The sequence below is a fragment of the Callorhinus ursinus genome, unplaced genomic scaffold (genome assembly GCF_003265705.2).
Source record: "Callorhinus ursinus isolate GAN/ISIS: 27379988/994484 unplaced genomic scaffold, GSC_fseal_2.0 scaffold19, whole genome shotgun sequence".
In the NCBI taxonomy this organism is placed as follows: Eukaryota; Metazoa; Chordata; class Mammalia; order Carnivora; family Otariidae; genus Callorhinus; species Callorhinus ursinus.
The window spans coordinates 3833590-3854908 of NW_027397081.1; the positions used below are offsets into that span (position 1 = coordinate 3833590).

Below are 21319 nucleotides of genomic sequence, written 5' to 3' on the forward strand. Positions count from 1 at the left end.
AGAGGAGGGTGTGGACTCCTCTCCACATACAGAGGATAGCATAAACTCCGTGGAGACCTACCCACAAGGCCTCTGCTCTTACAGAAAATGGTTGCTTCCTATTCGGGGCTGACAGATACGCGGTTTCTGAACAGTCTTTTTAAAATGGCAACAGGCCAGAATTCCATTAGTAACTAAGAGAAGCTCTCCTCAGATATCCAGCCCCATATTCTTCTTTTCAGGTATTTGCAACTAAAACCACACACACAAAAAAAATTCATAAAAGCATTTATCAGTGAATACAGCTGCTCTGTGTTGCCAGGCCTGAGAAATAGAAAAGTTAGAATTAAACCAAGTATCCAGAGCCCTAAGGCAGTACCCTAACCTTTGGCTTCTATTCGAGGCCAGGCGGAGGTAAATAGAAGTCAACGGGATCCAAGAAGAGCTGACCTCAGATTGTCTCCCAGAGTAAAGAGCAAAGGGCAAAGGCTAACAAAAACAGAAGCTGCTTTCTATTAAATGATACAGCAATGATAACATCATCTAAGGCAAAGAATCTGTTAATATGCCATCTAACTGATGTTCTTTTTAATTTGTTCACTTTTAGGAGATGATGTTTAAGTTAGGCTTAATTAAGATAGAACTCTCAAAATTACTGAGCAGTATCTTTCTTAAGTGAGACAATCCTAGTGACCGTGCCGCCTGAGACCTTTCAAACCACTCCTGTGAGGTTACTGTTACTTGCTCCTTTTCACCTTCATCCGATGTCCTTCTATTAAGAGGAAGAGTCTATCAGTTGGAGACGTTAAGGGGCCCACAGTACCACAGCTGCGACTGAACGGAGCAGTCTATCATGGGACTCTGTCGCCAGTGCTCTTACGGGGAAAGAATGAAAGGGAACTTTTTAACATAGATACAATTTACTTTCAAAACTTCCTAAACAGTTTCAGTGATTCTTCCATGTTGCAGTTTCAACAACACCCATAATTTCAAAGCGTATTGAGAATACCCCTATAGAGCTCAAGAGACTGTTTAATTTATTAAAAAAAAAAAAAACTAAATAAACTCTGGCTAAATTGAAGAAATTACACAGGAATAAACCTCAGGGTCAACATAAAGATTGTACAACAATAAAACTGGTCCAGAAATGGGAGGAAACTGGCTCAGATCCCCAACATCAGAGTCGCTCAAGTAGAAATGGAAGAGCCTCCCACTTTGAGAGTCTAAGAATCCGTGTCATGTCCTGGACCATCTTTCGCAAAACCACCAAAGAATCCTCTTACCCCTCTTTGAAGTTGCAGATCTTAAGACTGGGGAGAAATTCATTCCCAGAACCTCAATACAAGCTCATCCGGTTTTGGAATTAAATAAGTCATTTCTTCAGTAAAGAGCTGCTTTTTATCACATTCTGTCTACACTGCGAGATAGAAAGATATTTAAAGAAAGCACTTCTAAGAACCACAGAGCTAGAGATAGACGCAGGTCTTGTATGCCTCCCTGTACAGACATTTAAAATTATATACTGACGTCAAACTTTTGGCAAGGTACAAATCTGACAAAATTCGCTGGGTTGTAAAAGGGGGAATAAAACAGCAAAAGTGAGGCACATGCATATAGAAGGACTTGCTTTGTTGTTTTTTTTATTTTTAAGAACAACACATATGCTTCCCCATCTAGATATGATAAAAATGTAATCTGGTATCCCATGGTGTTTCAATATAGAATACGTGAGAGGGTGATTTTTAAGGGCCCCCTAATAGCACCAACTTCCATTGCTACTTCATTTATTTTTCATTTTTGTCCTCATCACAAATAGCAATGCACCTATGCTCTGAAGCATGAAGACTGCACAGCCCACTGGAATTTTACCCAGTCCACGCAGTGTCCCCCCCAGTTGTTCTAATTCATAGATTTTCACATCATTTCAGAATATAAATATATGTCCTTCAAAACTCTGTCATTTAGGCGACTTCCATGGATGAAGTAGGTGTTTTATTTTTTTAAAAATGTACTTTTTTTCTACTTATAACACAGCTTCACAATTTCCAAATGTATCATTACAGGAAAAAAGGAAATTTCCTGTTTCTGTATATATATTCTTTGGAATTTATAGAGTGTAGTGGATAAAAGACTAGTTTGTCAAAATGGCCAATTTTGGAATATTCTTTAAAGATAATGATGTTAAAGTTCCCAAGTAAGAACATGGGGACAAACACGTATATTTGTAGTTGGAGAAGCATTACTCCGCCGGGGTCTGCATCATGTGACTTTAAAGGGGATCAAAGCTCAGAGGGTGATGGTGACAAACGTATAGTGTAGGACCTTCCATACAGTGTTTGTTCCTTGCACATTTTCATAACGGCCATTGGAGTAACGATTACCCCATCCTTCATTTCGACGTCTCTGGAATATATTGTGACTACCCAAGGTTCCAAAGTACATCCATTTTCTCACCTGATGTCATTTTACTTGATAAAGAATTTTAATAAATTACCCAAAGTTAAATAACAATAGCACATGATCTTGTATGGGCTCAGGCTCATTCTTGGTCTCCACTTTCCTTCATGTCTCATGGAGCTCAATCAATTGTCTGGTATTTGATCTTTTTTATGGGAGCCAGTCACTGAAATTATGCCAAAGGGTGACTAGGAATGGACTCTAAGCTCGGTTAACTAGACGGTAGTCTCAAAAAAGACAAAGTCATTCAAAGAAGAAAAAATTGTATCAGATGCCATGTAAATGAAAAGGAAACAAATTCAACAACTCCTACATACCAAGGGCATGTAGATGAATTTATTTGCCCCAACAAATCCTTGGTGCTGGTGTTACTGTCTTCACCTGGTCAGATGCTGCCGCTGAAGCTCAGATGGAAAAGGAGCCCATCATTCTCTCCTCCCCAAATCCATGCTCCTTTCATGTGCTGCCTTCTTTCTCTCCAGAGATACCAGAATCCATACTTAGTAGCTAGAGGTACATTATGAAAGAAAACAGCTGTCTTACCTGTGATTCCCTGTTTTGAAAAAATAAAGCAAGTACCTAGTTTCTGATAATATCCCATTTCCCCAACCTTCCTAACCCTCCCCTTTTATGACCCCTTAGGTTTGGTTTCTTTTTTTCATTTTTGTAGTAATTCTTGTTAATACCAAATTTAGTACCGCCCCCCAACATGGTGTTGGCTTGTAGCACTATCAGTCTGCCCTCAAAAACACCAGGAACATCAGGGAAATGGTTTGAGAACACCACAGCATGCCTCTGTCTTTTTAAGGAGCTCTAGGTGCACCCCCACCATACGCTCTCCATGATTCACGACAGCGGATGAAAATTACCCGCGTAATGCGCTTGCAGGAATTCCTCTGCTCTACATCAGGCTTCAGTTCATTGGAGCTCTGACAAAATAGACTGATAAGAGTAGAGTTTTGTCCCTCTTATATAGCGAATGTTCATTCCCCTTTGGCTTAATCCTTAAAATGAATTTTAAGCTCATTTCAATGAACGCCCCAGTGTATCAGACAGTTGGTAGTGTCTTGTGAGACCTGAGGAAAGGGTTGGCCAGAACTGAACTTGACTTTAATACAAGACCATGTTCTATTATTGTTTAACTTTGGGTATTTCTCCCCTAGGAGGAGGACAGAGGAGAACTAACCAGCTCCAGGACCAAGGTAAGAGGGGAGTTTTCTTTCAAAAGAATGGGTTCCATCCATTTGAAGGAAACCCCTCCCCCACCTATTTTTCAATCCCTTTTTCTTTGTACATTTATATTTTTTAACCCACGCCTTAGGAAACCAGCTTGCCACTTGTGCGTAGTAGTGACTTGAACATCCCCTTACAAATGTTATAGCAGGAAAAAGTAAACACCGTCACACAAGTCATATCAGTTGTATGCTAATGCGTTTGTGTTTTCCATCATCGTTAAATATCACTGCCGGTCTTCCATTAAGGATCAGTCTCTTGCATAGGCCTTAAGAAATTGCCATCAGCTGTTAATTTCTGTGTAGAATACGGATGGTAACTGATGATCAAACCATAATGGGTAATGGGGTTACAAAAATATTAAAATCCAAAGTGTTTCTGTAGAAAATACATTATTCTTAAATTATTTAAAAAAAGAATTTTTTTATTAAAAGTAGCTGATAGAATGTAAATGATATGTAATTTGGAATATGCACAGGTTAGACTCTGGGTGTGCAGCACTATAGACTTGATGAGATGTTTGAGGTGCCATATGAAACCGGGCACCAGACAGAAAAGGGAGGAAGGGGAGTTGACCCTGTCCTGAGCAGTGTTTCTCTGTGTTTAGTCTTCCCGGGCATCGCTCCCAAGTGGTTTCCACTGTTACCGCTCACCTTCTGTGTTGTTGGCCCTGGAAGTCATCAGTATTCTCTGCTTTTGGTACTCTGTGTCACATTGGTCCTTCCGTTGGTTCTTCCAGGGGGGAGAAATCCCAGGCGAGAAACAAGTGAGAGAACCTAAAAGCATCCAGAATTTGAGATATTAGAAGAAAGGTGGAACCCAGCGGGGTGGGGGGCACGAAGGGAGAGCGTCCAGACCCTCTGCAGCAATCCTTCTGTTGTCCCTGCCCTCCAAGGAGGCCAGGTCTCGTGATTCAAGTAGATTTTAGGGAAGCTGGAGACTCAAGAAGAAGAGAATCCTAGGAAGCAGGGGAAGGGTGCATAAAGAAGGCGAATTCAGGCCATTTGTTGCCAGTAAATAATCATCGTCTTTCAGAAACACGGTTCTGGGAGTTGTTACAAGCGTGTTTAGAATCACCTTCAGGTTGGATTTCTTTCATTATTTAATGAAAGAAAATCACTTCAGACGGATCTGTTTTTGTGGCAGATGTTGTCTTAGGATCAGGATCCACAGTAGCCATGCGACTAGGAACGTCCGTGAGGGGACGCGCATGAGATGGGAACTTGATTTTAATGCCAACAAACGCGAGTTTTGTAGATACTGCTGTTGCTAGTGGTCACCAAGCACAGAAACCTAAGCGCCGGACTTTTAGCAGATCATGCATTTTGTTGTCAGAAGTCAGAACCTAATTTTTACGTTCTCACTCCCTGCCTCCCTCAGTGAAAGGCACGGGATATATTGGAGGCACATGATTCATTCCTGCATTTTAAGATGCCAGGTGCATGGTTCGCCTAAGCAGCCACACACAGTGTTGATCCGAGAACCGTGTATGTATGAGAATTTGGTGTCCACACCGACATTAGGTCTGTCAGGCAGATCTGTTTGATCTGAATTTTATGAAATCGTTCATGGTGATCTTGTTCAGGGGAAGAATTGGGGGTCGTTCTGCAGTGAATCAGTTCTGTTCAATAACCTGAACTTGAGATGAAACACCATTTTCGGGGGTTTGTTTTTGTTTTTTTGGCTTTGTCTCATTGCTCTGTAAAGTGAAAAATACTTATCTCATTAATTGCATTCAGTTTATTAGGTATATGAAAAATGGTGAATGGAAGCACCCAGGCTGGTAGCTTAAGAAATACCCAAGTACTTCTGACCAGAAGCAAGTAACTGAAGGGCTGTGTGCTGTGTTCTAGTATTAACACCACTTAAAGCAAATGTAGGTGAACATATTCTCAGAATTTACACTTTTGGGGTTTTTTTCCCATTTAAATTATTTAAGAAAAATAAATGAGAGACTATATTTCTGTTTTAAAATGTGGTTGTGAGCCCTGCTGCCAGCAAAGATAAGCAGCTTTGTGTTTCCCTTTGAAGGGCATAAACTGAAAAGCTGTAAAGACACACAGAATTCTTCGGGTTTGGTTATTTTCAGAGAACAACAGAAGAGCCACCGGTGCTCCTACTTAGGAGGTTCACACAGCTTCTTCAAGTTCCCATTAGCTTAGAATCCCTTCTCCTGGAAGGCCTGTTTTTATCACTCTTTCTAATGTATGCTGTTCTCCAACCTCACCAAAATCCACGCCAAAAGTTAGGGTAGATGAAACAAGAGCAGTTAAAGACATTTTAAGTTCTATCCAAATGCTAGGCTACTGCGAGGGAATCTGGCACCCTGAATGAAACAGAAATTGAAACTTTTTTAAGAATTTGGTGGGAAATTTAAAGTATTTGTAGATAAAGATTTACTAGACATATTTAGTGAATTAAGTGCATATTTAAATACACAATAAAGTAAATCTTAATCAGGTTAAACCAGACAGCGTTGGCCTTTAATATCTGATGACAAATGTAATTCATTTCTCTGATGTACTGAATTATACTGTTCTCAGCAGTAAATTTAGCAACAGAAGAATTTTATGAAAAGGACATGTTTTATTTGCTACTGTTAAGTAGGTTAGAACAAAATGATAAGAATACCATTATCTAGGATTTAATTGTAAGTGTCTGATTTCACCTGATACAACAAGCTTGTATCTGATTTCATCTGTTCGTATTTCTTCCTTTTGCCCCACTGCACAAGCCGATCTGGTAACCCCTTTAACCATCTGTGATCTCACTGAAATGTCATCTTAGTATTTGTTTATATGATGGACAAAATCGTTTGCCATCATTCATAAAAATAGCTAGTGTTAGTAATTCTTTTTGTCCCTCTTGCCAATATTTAATAGACAGTTCGGGAGCCCTTTTGCTTTGTTTTGTTTTATTTTGTTTTGCTTTAAAATCCTCTCCATAGCAGATCTTCCCAAAATCCATTAGGTGGCACAGTCGATGGTTCAGGCACAAGATTCTTTCATTTTAATGGGCTGCTTAAAAAGTAGCACCTTAAATTAATCAAGGAGATATCAGCCCTCCAGATAGTTACTGCATGGTTTCTGTAGTTCTCACCCTGCCTTGGGACTGAGGATGGTGTAAAATACCGTAAAACAGAGTCGCTGTGCTCTACGGGAAAAGACCGTACAGAGACATCAACACTGTGAAGTGATGTGGGACTCGAAGTAATTGGGAGCGCTCCAGACAGTAGATAATTTAAAGAAGAAGGAGATCACTGGAGTCTTAGAGTATCTGGGAGAGACCTCATAAAAAAGGTTCACATGTACTAGTTGATAAATATTAGTTGAATGAATAAGTCCATGAGTGATTGTTAGAAAATGGAAAGAACTTTAGAAAAGCTTAGGGGGAGAAAAGAAATTTCTGGTGAAGGTTCTGTCATGAGACTGGAATTGACTGCGAATAAAATGTCTTTGCGACTCTAGGGACTCTGGCCTGGAGGAGGCAGAGAAGGTCTATTTGGGGAATTAGGGTGGTTAAGAGGCTGGGCTTCTGTGGTGGAAGGATCCAGATTCCAATCCCGCCTTTGCCATTTACCGGCCATGTGGGCTCAGTAAGGACTCAGTGAGAATGTGAAGAACTTGGGACAGAGCCTGGCTCAATCAAATGTAATCAAGTTATACTTTAAAGGTATACATATAAGCTGAATTGTTAGGAAGCTTTGAATGTCAGGAAAATTAGAACAGAGTCGTATCTTGGAGGCAGTCATGAGTCCCCCCCAAAGGTTTCCAACAAAGCGGTGTAAAGAAGCAGAGAAGCGTGTAGCTATTCTGGCTCCAGGTAGCTGAGAACAGATGGAGAGAGTCCGTGGGTCTTGTCTCAGGTGACAGAGGCTTTGACTCAGCTGTTACCTGTATAATAGAAATGAACATATAAATTTAAGAGACACCTTTTCAGGAAAATAAAAGGTTCTTAATGGCTACTCGGCTGTAGGAAAGGAGTGGGAAATTCGAAGATGAGACTGAGTTTCTGTGATTGGGATTTGTTATTATTTGTGTTTACCTTTCTACTTCTTCTGTGAAGCATTTTCTGCTCCATTATACTGAAGCTTCTTTATAATAATGTGTTTGGGATCCCTCATTACCTGTCCTAAAAGATCAGAACTTAAATCATTAGGAACCTAGTATGTATAAAAATAGACCTGTCTTATTCCAACTTTAGGAAGGAACAAGTATCACCATCTAATCAAATCAAGTCAACATAAAGTTTATTGGTACAGCTTTTTAAGGAACATTATCTACTATTCTTCCTTCTTGGATATTTAGGAAGGATCAGTTTCAGCCGATAAGACCCCAGGCCTCTGAAGTCTTATCTCAAGAAGTATTTAGCCAGAGGGGATAGAAGTTGCAGGGAATGTATCAGTCAAAGCTTAATGAGGGATCACCCCCAGCAAGCCTCAAGAATGGGGTGGGGGGTAGAAATTCCCCCTTGGAGAGCCATAGTAGGGAGGAATACTTAGTTTAGCTCCACAGGAAAGGGACCCACAGAAAGCAAAGTGATCCTAGCACTGTGGGAAAGAGCACTAGCCCAGGAGGCAGCAGCCCTCCATCCCCGCTGGGTCTTGGTGAGCAAGGCGCCTAGCTTTCCTTAGACCCCAGTGACTACAACCGTCAGATGAGATGGTTTGAGACACCCTCTGATCCCCACTGTGACTCAAAAATGCTATGATTCTAGTTCTTTAAGGCAGTTGATGGAAGTTTTTAACAATGAGCAAAGGAAGGAAAAAGGAAACTCGGTTGTCAAGCATTCTGGAAATCCTATAAAGAGAATAAGGAGCGTGGCCTAAGGGAAGGCGTCCAGAGCAGTCAGGGACAGCGCAGAGACCACCCAGCAAATCTGCGTGAAAATCCCAGTGCTGCTTGACAGCTCACACGCAGTGAACAGTGAGCCACCAGCTCTGCGACTTCTGAAATCGTACTTTAGCTTAATGACAGTCCCTTAACAAGCGAGATTCAGAGAGAACTGGAAGCACTTCACAGTCTATGGGTAGTGATGGTCCCATCTTGAAACAAAGCCCCCTGTTGTATGATTCCATCACAGAAACTGCTCATAAAAACAGGGTGGCTTGGGGTGGGGACTTCAGCCCGTATCATCTCAAACAGCACCCCAAGGCACCACAAGTCAAATAAAGTTTACATGATTTAATACAAATAATTGATATTTTCCCAATATTATCTAAGGGTAACCAGAAGTATCTTTGAGCAGTTTTTATTTTTAATTTTTATTAATGTCACATGCAGTCTTTTAAGAAGCCCTGCATATGGGGGCACCTCAAAGGCTCATTCGGTTAAGTTAAGCGTCTGACTCTTGATCTCAATTCAGCTCTTGATCTCAGGGTTATGAGTTCAAGCCCTGTACTGGGCTCCACACTGGGTGAGGAGTCTACTTAAAAAAAAAAAAAAAAAAAACCCTGCCCATGATGTGTTTGCAGAATGATCACAAATTGAGGCTCGTACCCTGCAGGTTCCTTACCATCAAACCAGTCTTAAAACCTCCTCTCTGTTCAAATTCTGGAGCAACCGTGGGTCATAGAAATATTTTTATTTCCCTTCCTTTAACAGACATACTTGAAAGTGGCCCCCATTATTTAATTTTAAAATAAGTGTTACTAGAATCTGGAAGAGAGATTTTTTATCTGTATTCACTATTCCCTTTCCAAATTTTGTGGATCCCCTGAAATCATTATGCTAGTCTATCTGTAGCTTTCACGGGCTTCTAAAAGAGGTCCCTACCCAAAGGAGGATAGAAAATTCTACTCTGTGACCTAAAATTGACAAAATCATGAAACTAAACTGCATGAAATATTTGTAAGGATTACATTTAAAAAAAAAGTTTAACACTAAAAGTATAATTAAATTATTTATCACAGTCTCTAGCTAGTGCTCTAAATTACTGGCAGACATCCTCACAAAAATCACAATATTTCTTCAAAAATCACATTCCTCAGGCCTAGGCCTCAAATAGCAATTGGTCATGCCAATTCCAAGGAACACACACTTTAGGGGCACCTGAGTGGCTCAGTCGGCTAAGCATCTGCTTTGGCTCAGGTCTTGATCCCAGGACCCTGAGATGGAGCCCCGTGTCAGGTTCCCTGCTCAGTGGGGGGTCTGCTTCTCCCTCTCCCTCTGCTGCTCACCCTGCTCATGCTCTCTCTCTCTCTCTCTCAAATAAATAAAATCTTCAAAAAACACACACTTTAGAGACCATTTCTGGAATCTAACCCAGTATCTACGTAACTTATGTAGTTGTCTTTGACTTACTTGGAGTATGAAATGCTGCAAAGGACTCTATACACTAAATTAATTGCATATATGCCATCCAAAATCCAACACAAAGTCAATAAATCCTTCCTTATCAAAGTGGTTTTCAAAGGCTCATTATACATCATGTAGGGTCTGAACTGTCTTTCCACTGAAAAAAATTTTCCCTCCTATTTTTGATATCAAATTATTGATTGGTAGTGCCATTTTTATGCAAATCTTACCTGTCATTGTGTAAGCCAACTGGAATTAAAACTTCGTATCTTTTCTTAAAACATTTGCATATATATGCAGAGCAATTCAGCCCAAATCCTTTCTTTGGAAAGAAGTGCACAAATCCAGCGGAGCAAAAAGAGCTGTGTGCTTGTTTACTGGAAGGGATAATTTGGGAGGAAACCTAATAGCACAGCTGCAAGTTAAACTGAAAACTTAGTGGAGCACTGACAACGCTGAGAACCGGTTACTCTTCCAGGCCTCCCACAGCTGATCAAGGGTAGAACTGTGGACACAGATGCCTTTCCCTAAGATCAGATTCTCACCTCCTTATTAGGCTCTTGATTTTTATTTACTTAACTGTATTTTCACGTTTGATAAACTAGTTCTTTCTCAGTGGGTTATTCATAGACTTGATACAAAAATCTGGGGTTGTTGTAAATTCTCAGTTTCACAGCTGATTTCCTCCAAACACCTTTATTGGGGGGACGTCATTAATTAAATGGCAAAAGTAAAACCCCATATGTCCCATGCTCCTCCCTCCCCATCTCCTCTTGCTCTACTGGGGTAGACTTTCCTGTATGCCACCCTCATGACAGTAGTGACAATTGCCACCATCGCTTAAATAAGAGAACCAATAGTCCGTGCAATAGTCTGTGAAAAATTGTTCGTTTTTCATGAAATTACTATTTTCTTACTAGAGTGGTCCTAGAAATTTTTCTGCATGTACTTATCTGCTGCTTAACAAAGTTTAAATCAAATGAGTTTTCCAATCTGGAATTTTAGTTTAAATGCAAAAAGGGATACAGTAAAGATGTGGTGTGATGAAAGACTTTTTTAATGGCATTTTTTTTTTTTAATTCCTGCAAAAAAAAAATGAAAATGGCTTTTTTCTTAGGGTCTCTACTACTTGTTTGGGGAAAAACGTAGTTGCCAGCTCTGAAAATTCTTTTCCTAAAAACAGAGGTATATACTTTTTTTTTTTTTAATGGCCCACTTTGCAGGACTCAAGTCTATGCACCATCACATTCATTTACTTCAGCTTAAGGGGAAAAGCTCACCTTCTCTATGTAAATATGTGTGAAACAGCGAGTCTTTTCTCCAGGCCACTGAGCGTTCTATTAGCCTCCTGCAGACCCTGTCTGATGGAGGAGGCCCACTAATTGCTGGATGACTCATCCTTCTCTGCCTGACCTGACCTCAAACAAGGCAGAACCTTTGTAGCCGCCAAGTTCCTCATCCCCTGTCCTCCAGCCTGTGGCTAGAGACCCAGAACCAGGTGAACCAAAGCAAACCACCTCATCAGGAGCAATGAATGCTTTACCGACATCCTTAAGAGCAATTCCTAAATTCTTTGTTTTTGGGGGGTTTTTTGGATCAAAAAAAAATGTATATGTTGGTTTGCAAAGAACAGTTCTTTTAGGCATTATATTATAAAATAATATAAAATTATAAAATAATCGAGGCTTTTTTTGTTTGTATTTACTGATTATTAAAGTATCACTTACAGTAGAAAATTCTGGATGGGTGGGGAAGTGTAAAAAGCAAATGCAGTCCAAACTAATCATAATCCCTACATTCAGAGACAGCTCTTTGTTGTGTTTTTTTCCCAATATTTTTCCGTTAATGTCTCTGTCTCTCTCTAAATATATATTTTTTATTCTTAAAATCATAGGGAATATACAAATTTGTTTTTTTTTCACTTAACATTATACTATAATCATTTTTCCTTGTTGTTAAAAGCTTCGAATGGTCGTAAAACGTTCAGCCATACAAGTTATGGGTGCTTATCAATACCATCACCTGAGGAGCTTTGTAAAAATGTAGACACAATGCCCCTGATTCAGAGGGACCTGACCCAGCAGTGTTAGGCCTGAGCATCTGTATTTATGATGGTGGCTCTCTACTCAAATCAAGCTTGAGAACCACTGCTGGGTCTCCCCACATCTACTTCATTCTCCCCTTCTGGTGGGCATGTAAATTGCTTGCCGTGTTTGCTATAGAAATATACTATGGGGTTCATTCAGTTACTCCCATCAGCATCATTGATTAACTTTATTAGAATTGGTTCCTCAAAGGAGAATTATTATTAACCAGTAATATTTAGTCAGTTAATATAATTATCAACATTATCAGTAATTTCCAAGAACAAGAATTGTGTTTAAGCTTTTGTTGTGTAAAGTCATCTTATTTCTTTTTTGGTTCTTAATTCAGTCACCAGTGGATGAGGGCACCCATCTTATTCGGCCCTTGACTATATTACACAGTATCTTTATTTTTGTCTTTCCTAACATGAGTGGCAGAGAATTGAATTGTCATCATTTTAATTCACATTAATTTAATTCCAAGCCAAGTTGAATGATTTTTGTATGATTTGTATGATCTCCCTGCGTAAATCGTCTACCAACACCTTTTGTGGATTTTAAAGGAATTTCTTACCTGTTGACACAATGCCTTGTGGATTCACACAATTTTTAAGCTTTAAAAAAACATGCTAAGGGCGCCTGGGTGGCTCAGTTGGTTAAGCGACTGCCTTCAGCTCAGGTCATGATCCTGGAGTCCCGGGATCGAGTCCCACATCGGGCTCCCTGCTCAGCGGGGAGTCAGCTTCTCCCTCTGACCCTCTTCCCTCTCGTGCTCTCTGTCTCTCATTCTCTCTCTTTCAAATAAATAAATAAAATCTTTAAAAAATAAACAAATAAATAAAAAACATACTAAGATTTATTGGGGACTATGAAAAAAATTTCCTAGCATCATTCTGGTAAATATTCTGGACATTTGAATCTCATGATATTTAAATTTTATAGAGTTTAGGGGCGCCTGGCTGGCTCAGTCTGTAGAGCTTCTGACTGTTGATCTCAGGGTTATAAGTTCGAGCCTCACACTGGGTGCAGAGATTACTTAAAAATAAAATATATGTAGAGAGAGAGAGAGGGAGAGAGTTTAGTATGAAGAGGGGATTCCCATTAAGAGCGCACAGGCCTAAAAGTGATGAGGCTTTCTCATGTGTATATGACTAATGGATCCTTTCCCATAAGGACACTGAAGCAGTAGCAAAAATCTCACCGTACATTAGAATAAACAGCACCATCACCCCCAACAATGAAGTATTCATCCTATTAAGTAAAATGGAATTGAGTTTGTTTTAATCAGACTAAATATGATTTTACAAATTATTTGTTCTACAAACTACATATACCCTAAATATCCTGTGTGCAAATGTTGACTAAGTCTAGGGGCTGGTATATCAGTCCTTTATAATAATATTCTTAAATCCAGGAAACCATAAAAATACTTGACTAAACTTAAACTTTAAAAATGTTCCTATTAGGTAGATATTTTGTCAGATGTACATTTTAAAACCTCACCAACAGAAGAATTACATTACAAGTAATATGGTCCAGAAGTAAATATAATGAGTAAGGCATAAATTAAGCATAAAAGCATACCCAAACATAAAGAATTGAATGATAAATTATTTATGAAAGTGTGGAAGGTAAGAGATGGGTATCTTAGCCTGAGTTAAGATGCTTTGAACAAGAAAATCTCCACACTCGAAGAATTCACCCAGTATCAATAAATGGGAGAAGTTCAGGTCTGTTAATTCCCGTTCTCAAGCTTCTGTTGTATGTGGTCTTTCAACAAGAGTCTCATTAACAAAAATGGGTCCCAGAAGCTAGTGCAATGAGGTACAGATTTTCATAATCTCAAACTCAATTGAAGGAAATTTCAGGAATAAAAACCTTGGGCAGTTTTCTTGAGGTCCTGGAATTTGACTCGAGGAGCATTTTCCTTCCACCCCGCATCAAGTGCCCCACCACCTCACTACTATTAAAATGCCTACTTGGAGAAGGGTTTTTCTTACCTAGAATTCCCTGAAGGCACAGCAGCAAAGGCAGGAAGGAAGTTAACTGAGTCCTACTAAAGGTCATTGTCAACACACCTGGGCTCTTAATTGTGGTCTACACACACCCAGCAGGAGTGTGGTCACTGACTCTTTCTTCCTCTCCTCTTCCATTTTGAAATGAAAACAATCCACTTGGTTGATTTTGTCTGTAAAAGCTGCCTTTTATAGAATAAAGGGAACAATCAGTGTAAGGAATGGCGCACGTTTTTCTTCTATGGCTCATCTTCTTGGCCGACCACTGCTTCAGAACCAGAATATCCGGGATCGTTAATCTGCGTTTCTGACATTGACTCTGAAATCTCTGTCTGAAGTGTACGAAGGGGATTCAAAGCAACAATAAAACGTGCCGGAGGGAAGGTCTGCTTCCCAAGTCCCTTGTTTACCCCCCACTGCTCGCGACTTCCCTAAGCTTGCTTCCAATTCCTCCTTCAGGGTTCCTTTTTCTCTTGCCTAGGTAAAAAATATATATATATTTTTTAAATCTATTCCAGCAAAATGAGTGAAGTAACTTTATGTATTTTCTTAAGTCACTTGATGATTCTTACAATTAATAACATGTAAAAGTAACGTGTTTCATAAAATAGGACAGATGTTCAAATGTGGCTTATGCTGCAGTTGAAATGGCAATCTACAGAGGCTGCTAGACCTGATTATGTACAGAAATGACATCTGTAGTCAGAGAGTTGTAGAAAACAGGCAGTTTTCACATGCAGAGAAATCTTGAGTACCTGAAGACTCTTTCTGAATATTAATTACAAGGTGCCTTCCATGCATCATAAGAGAAAAATAAACATGCGTATAATAGTATTGGGGGACTTTATCAAGGGGCCATGTGTTTCTGGAAGGAAAACGTGGATTAACTGTGACCTGGGCAGTGACTTACCTACTGGTCAAGTGTATCATATGAACCAAATATTGATGTATACACACACACATCGGATAGCAGTGTGAAACTAAACTGTTTTTACATGGCCTATTAGATGGTCTTAGAAAGACAATGTCTTCGAATAATTTTGTAGAAAGCTTTATTCCAAACAGTTTTCTCAACGTGAAGCTTTTTTTCCTTATCCATTCCTTTATTTTGCTTTTTGTTTTCTCCTGTGCTGTGGAACTGTCTTTGGATATGGCTAATAACCCTGTTAAATAACCCTCTCATGAAATGATCTCAGTTTTATCAAAGGAATGGTCTAAACCAACAAAATTATTGGGATGCCACCTCATTAAAACAGATCTACTATGAATGTTTCAGGCTAAAATAGAGTATAAAAATAATTTTCTCCAAAATAAAAAATTTTACTAGTTCGGTTTAAATCATTGAAAGACAAATTTAGTTTGTTGTGGACACAAAATAAATTAAAACAAATTTCTCCCAATAGCATTCTTTTTTTAATAGGTCTCTCTTCACTGAATATTCATGCATTCTTGCATTTCAGTCTGGTCCTTTTGCTGATTAAACCAACCACCTGATATTGTTCACTTTGGGAAGTTTATTCATTATTTTAGGGCACTAATGTGGCACTTGGGAAGGTGGGAGCAGCTGATTATTTAATTAGCATTTCGTAAATGGCTAACTCTCAAGAAGAGTTAATACTCTCAAAGTGTATGTTTTACTCGTGGGGCATGTTTATTCTCCAAGTGGATCAGACTATCACAACACTGGAAAATGAACATTGTTTACGTGAAATATGATAAACACATTTTAAGAAAAACACTTCAGTAGGCTGATTGGTGGTGAAATATGGAACACGTTTTACTAGTCGACAACTATTTCACTTGCAAATCAGTTTTCAAGTGCTATTCATTAATATGGGGTTATTTTATTTATAACTCATTTGGCATTAAGTAACCACCAAACTCAGTATTCATCAAGGTTGCGTAGCCCAAATTCTTGGTATAGAAGCCACTCTCTCTCTAACAGAGATTTCATGAAATGCTGGGAAGCCCTCTTGAAAGAGATAACAGCTCATTTAAAAACTAACTTGAAAGCAAGTAAGAAACCAAATACCTGGCAGGCAAAAGCCCATGACACATCTTGAATCCTTTTAGACATTCATTAGAATCTGCTCCCTTATTCTCCGGTAGAGATACAGATGGAGGCAATCGGATCTGGGGTGTTTGTCTGCAGAGTCCCAATCACATGCATCACGGCTCCCTGGGGTTTAATTACTTAACTTCAGCAGTGGAATTGGCCGAGCCATCATAGTTTCTAAATAGCATCCAAAGCCTTCAAGAATCAACACCAAATTCCAAATATAAGACCTCTTCCCTGAGGGCTGGCACCCCCTTTCCTTGACTATCCTGTGACTTCTAGCGCAGGGACACTGAACCAAACTTGCCAATCCTAGATTCTGAGACCAATGAAATAAAACAAGTGAGCAAACTTAACTCCCACAAACAGTAAAGGGAACCATAATTAAGCCGTACTCTTTGTTGTCAGGAAATCCGTTCACAAAAATGAACGAACGGCTGCTTTTTCGCTCTGGCAATGCCGTTCCCTGTTTCCTTCTGGAAACGCGTTTTCCATTTGGGTCTCTTTTCGGCTGTTGACATTCTTAGAGGCAAAGGAATTCAAGGCACAATTCTTCCTCAAGTACTCGTAAAAGCAAGTTTATTGCTGTTTTGCAAAAGAAAAAAAAATCCATGTCATTGGTTGTTAACAGCGTCTGTTTATTTGACAGTAAATGAGCTCTGAGAGTGAGCAGCACCAAATACCACATGTTTCACACCGTTTGAAATTAGTCACTATTGCCTTTGGTTTGGACTCTGGTGGAAGGGGCTGCAGGACCGCAAAATGAGAGGTTTATTTAGCGCCTGGGAGAAGCTTATAAAAGAGCTTAAGTCCTCATTCCTTCTAACATCTTAACAGCTGTGCAGTTTCTTACAAATATGTTTTATCGTTTCAAGAAATGCTGTTAACCTCGCAGTTTTAAAACTGAATGAACAAGGCCTCTTGGACAAATTGAAAAACAAATGGTGGTACGACAAAGGAGAATGTGGCAGCGGGGGAGGTGACTCCAAGGTCAGCCTCAATGTCACCAAAAGCGGGTAAACAGTATGTATAGTAATAGGTGCATCTGCTGGGAGACACAGCTTGGACCCCGCCCCCGCCAGCCACCCCCGGAATTGCCAGTCCAATCCCTTTGAAACCCAAGTATGCAATTACTGTCAAAGCAAAAATATTTGCAACCGTTAACCAATTGAGGGACACGCGAACAGACCTCATTACAACAGTCCCTGCACCCCCCTGGCTTCAAAGAGGTCATGGGTCAGACCCTGTAGTCCTACGACCCCCTTGTAGAAAGCAGGAAGGGATCCAAGCTTTTGAAAGGGCAATTTAGTGACGTGAGGAGGGCGGACACCGAGGGGAAGTCTGTCCCCTCCGGTTCACCCATGCGTGGCGAGACCGCCTACATAGCATTTTTAAGTAACAACAATGACTTGACTCCACCTGGACCTGTTTAGAGTACCTTCCAGAAAGCCGTGTCTCTACCCAGAACCCTCAGGCTTCCGTTACATATCAAGTTAAGTAAATCAGCGATAGTCATGTGAACTAGACATTTTTTGCCTTCCATAAATGGATCAAATCACAGAATGATCGGCTCCGAAAGCAAGACCCGTTCAGCTCTGTGCTCACTACATCCCTGTCATGTTTCCAGCTTCATAGAATAAGGTGGGGGGTTTTTTCTAAGCAGTTTCTAAAGGGAAAAAAATGTATACAATTAACAAATAATCAAAAATGTATACAATTAACAAATAACCAGAACCCTTCTTCACTGTGTATAGACCTAAAACAATCCAGACGTGGGAACATCCTGACTGAATTTTCTTTCATACCTTCCACCTGGCATGGAAGAATATCGAAAATTTTAAAGTATGCACTCTTGTCTTTCTTTTAAAAACTAGAGAATTGCCCAAAACTGCTTGTCTTCAGTTTCTTGATTAGGCTATAAATTCCCTTACTTGTCCACGCAACCCACAGAATGATGCTCTGTTCTCTGAGAGTACTCATCGGGATGGAGGCTAACCTCATTCTTTTCCAATGGCGCTAACTTCCCCCTCTTTCCATCTTAAAAGACTCTCAGATGCAGCTCCTTTGTCTGTGCCCCTCTTAATGACCAGCCCTATGGCAGGAAAAGGAGGATGAACTTTGCTAAGGGAATATTCTCGCCAGGGAGAGACAGGGCAAAGCAGGGGACAATGGAATCCTGGGGACCCAATCCTGACCCCCCACCCCAGGTCCTGGAAAAGAATCATTCTGGAGAGAAAGAGCAGAGAGAGGGTAGAATCCTGGGGGGTTCCTCTGGGATGGTTCCCCTTCAAGACCCCTCCATTCGAGGACACCAGCCACATGTTTACTTAAGGAGTATTAACTCTTTTTATATTTTGGCACCCTAACTTGCCTAGAATATTCCGACAGTTTCCATAAAAACATAAGTAAATACATTTTTCTATGCAGAGAAAATTATTTAAATTTACACTAATAATCTATTTTCCATGCAAATTAGAAATATAAGAAAACATGCTCTAATAGCACCAAAGAAAAGCAAAAATTTTCTAGTCCATTAGCAAAATTTTGCTTGCGAATGTTGCTTTTTATCACCAATATAAGAGAAGTACAACACTGCTTAACAAATAAAACTTTCCACAAAAATGAGTAACAAACTCCTATTTTAGTGTCCATTAAAACATCTTTCCAGAGAAAAATAAGCAGAGCAGAAACGTACGCACAATGGCAAAATCTATTTTAGAAAAGTCACTTCAGTTTATTTCACTAAGGGGTTGGACAGCCCAAGTTGGATTTTAATCTGTATCCCACAGAATGTTTGGTACACAATGGACACTAAATAAATATTTGTCGTCAAAAATATATACAAATCTAACCTTGTAGTTCTCAAGTCAAAGTATTGTTCCCATAGGTATGCAGTAACTTACTTTCACCAAACATGAGCTACAAAGTGATACATTCTAAAACGTTACTTCAAATCTTAACAAAATGTAATAAAAATCAACTTAAAATATTCCCCCCAAATGGTATCACAGTATGTCCTGTTTTCCCTCAGAAATGTTGTTTTCGTACTAAAAAACATTCCTTGCAGGACGCTTATTGATATAATATGTATCACCAAGCAAATAGGTGGTGACAGTCTAAATGTTAATAACGCCCTGCTCTGAATTTGTAATAAGAGGCAGTGTTTTACATGCCCTGACCTCACTTAGGTCAAAGTAAAGCCCCAGGAAGCAGTTGCTGTTTCATTTTTGTTTTGTACCTTCTACGGGTGACTGGTTTTCTTTTTAGAGTTACCTCACTCCTCCCGTGGGGCCTGATCTTCCCCAGAAGAGGTAAGATAAGGAGAAGTTGGAGAAGAAGCTAGTTTTTAAGCCTTTGCTGAGTATCAAGCCAAGGCAGGAGAGAAATTAAATGATGCCAGTTCCGTGTAGGGGGTGGAATATGCACATTCAGAGGCCCCAACCCAAGCATGCTGAAATCTAATGTTGTCTGACTTTCCAGTACAGACTCAATAGGAGAAAACTCAGTTTTCTAGTAGTGATTCACCTAATGAAGGCAGAAAATCATGGAAAGCTTGACCGCCCCCCCTCCAATGAATGGGTTCCCTTGAGGAGACAGGTGACCCACCTGCCATTCACAGGATTATAACCCTGGGGGGACATCTCCAGCCTTCCATTCAGCAGCAAATTATTAAAATTCTCCTTTCAGCAGGCAACATGCCATATTCATGGGGAAAAAGAGAATTTTATTTTCTCTCAAGGAGCTCATGATCACTGTGGTAGCTTCCAGTCACAGCCCATGGCTACAAAATAATTAGCATCCCCACTTACCTGAGAGCCATTCCCAAGAGCATGACGTTCTGACCCGGTCGCCCTCAACCAAGGCTTCATGCTGAAATGTAAAAATTTAAGGAAAGAAGTAAGAAAAAGGGTCCTGCATCTTTAAAAATAATAAAGGCAGGATTTGGGGGATGTAAATCCATTTTTTTGAAAATTTATTTCTTTAATAATATTAGTGCAATGTGGTCTTTTCTATGATCATAAGAAATTCATACTTATTCTTGTGAATAAAGTAATAAAATTTACTAATTGGCAATGAACCAATTTAAAAATATCATTGCAATGTCTCAAACTCATTTTCCTTTCTGATGAATCTGATACAGTTTAGTCTGAGGACAAACCATACACAGAATTTTATGCCAGTTTTTAAAGTGAATTATTCAGTCCTGGTTCTAGTTGGAAATTTTGGCAATGCCTGTAATCATTAATGATCTATAAAATTATTGATTTTTTTCTGTTTGTTTTATACCCTCTTCTCCTCTAGGTATATAAAAACGGGCACCCTCACGAATGTGGATATTCATATAAAAATCGTTCTGTAAATGTGATTACCAAACAGTGTCTTCTTTAGGAATTGTATTAGATCACAAGATATCCATTTTTAATTTAGCCGTTTGAAGACAGTAGCCCATTCCTGACTTTAAAGTACGTCATAAGTGGTCTCCTCCCCTTCACTGTACCATAGAAACCAACACATGAGTAAAGGGATTATTAGCAAAAATATGGATTCATAAGCAGAAAAAAAAGTTGTGGTAAACAAAAGCCAGCGATTGCCCAGTAATGAATTCCTTGCTCAGTGCCTGATACTCCACCAGATGACCATTAAGTTTGGCTCCTAATAAATATCTTAAATTCAAAATTCCAATCCACTCATGGCCTCTAAAACCAGGCTCCTGCGGTGACTAGCAGAAGCACCACAGAGGCAAGGGGGGAAGTGAAGGGAGAAGGGCAAAGTGGGACCCCTTAAGGACATACCTTCTAGAAGAAACCGGAAGGAAACTCTGCTTTCTTTTTTGTTCCCTTTTCAGCATGAAGTCCTCCTCCCAGAGCACCCCATTCAAGAAGTACAGTGTAGGCTCATAGAATACACCTGTGCAGGTGTTAAAAAGGCTTTGGTGAGCAGCCTGGGGACCTCAAAACTCTTATAGTATCAGTTCAACGAAAAAGCTTGCTCTGGGTTCAAAATAATTTAAATACAGCAACCTTGCAGAGCACCTACTCTGAGTCAGATACCCTGGTAAATGCTGTCTTACAAAGATGAGTGCGGTACTGCTTTTGTTCCCGAGCAGTGCACAACTCACACACCAACCTGGGGGGGGGTTTGTAATAATCACTTCATGAGTCGGGGTCGGGGTGTATAGGTAGTTAAAGCCACATTTGG

The 21319-nt window shown here is 39.8% G+C and overlaps 1 protein-coding gene across 9 annotated transcripts in view; it reads left to right on the forward strand.

The window, feature by feature from the left end:
- Positions 1-21319, forward strand: part of GRIA4 (glutamate ionotropic receptor AMPA type subunit 4) — a 384695-nt gene that overhangs the window by 354641 nt on the left and 8735 nt on the right. For 2 of the 9 annotated variants that reach the window (XM_025893767.2, XM_073903663.1), the window contains exon 15: positions 16996-17110. The exons of 5 other annotated variants lie outside the window; for them this stretch is intronic. In XM_025893767.2, coding sequence (XP_025749552.1) covers positions 16996-17110 — 115 coding nt within the window. Of the gene's footprint in view, positions 1-3599; positions 3639-16995; positions 17111-21319 lie in introns of those variants that run through there. 2 more of the 9 variants (XM_073903666.1, XM_073903667.1) reach the window with 2 other exon arrangements.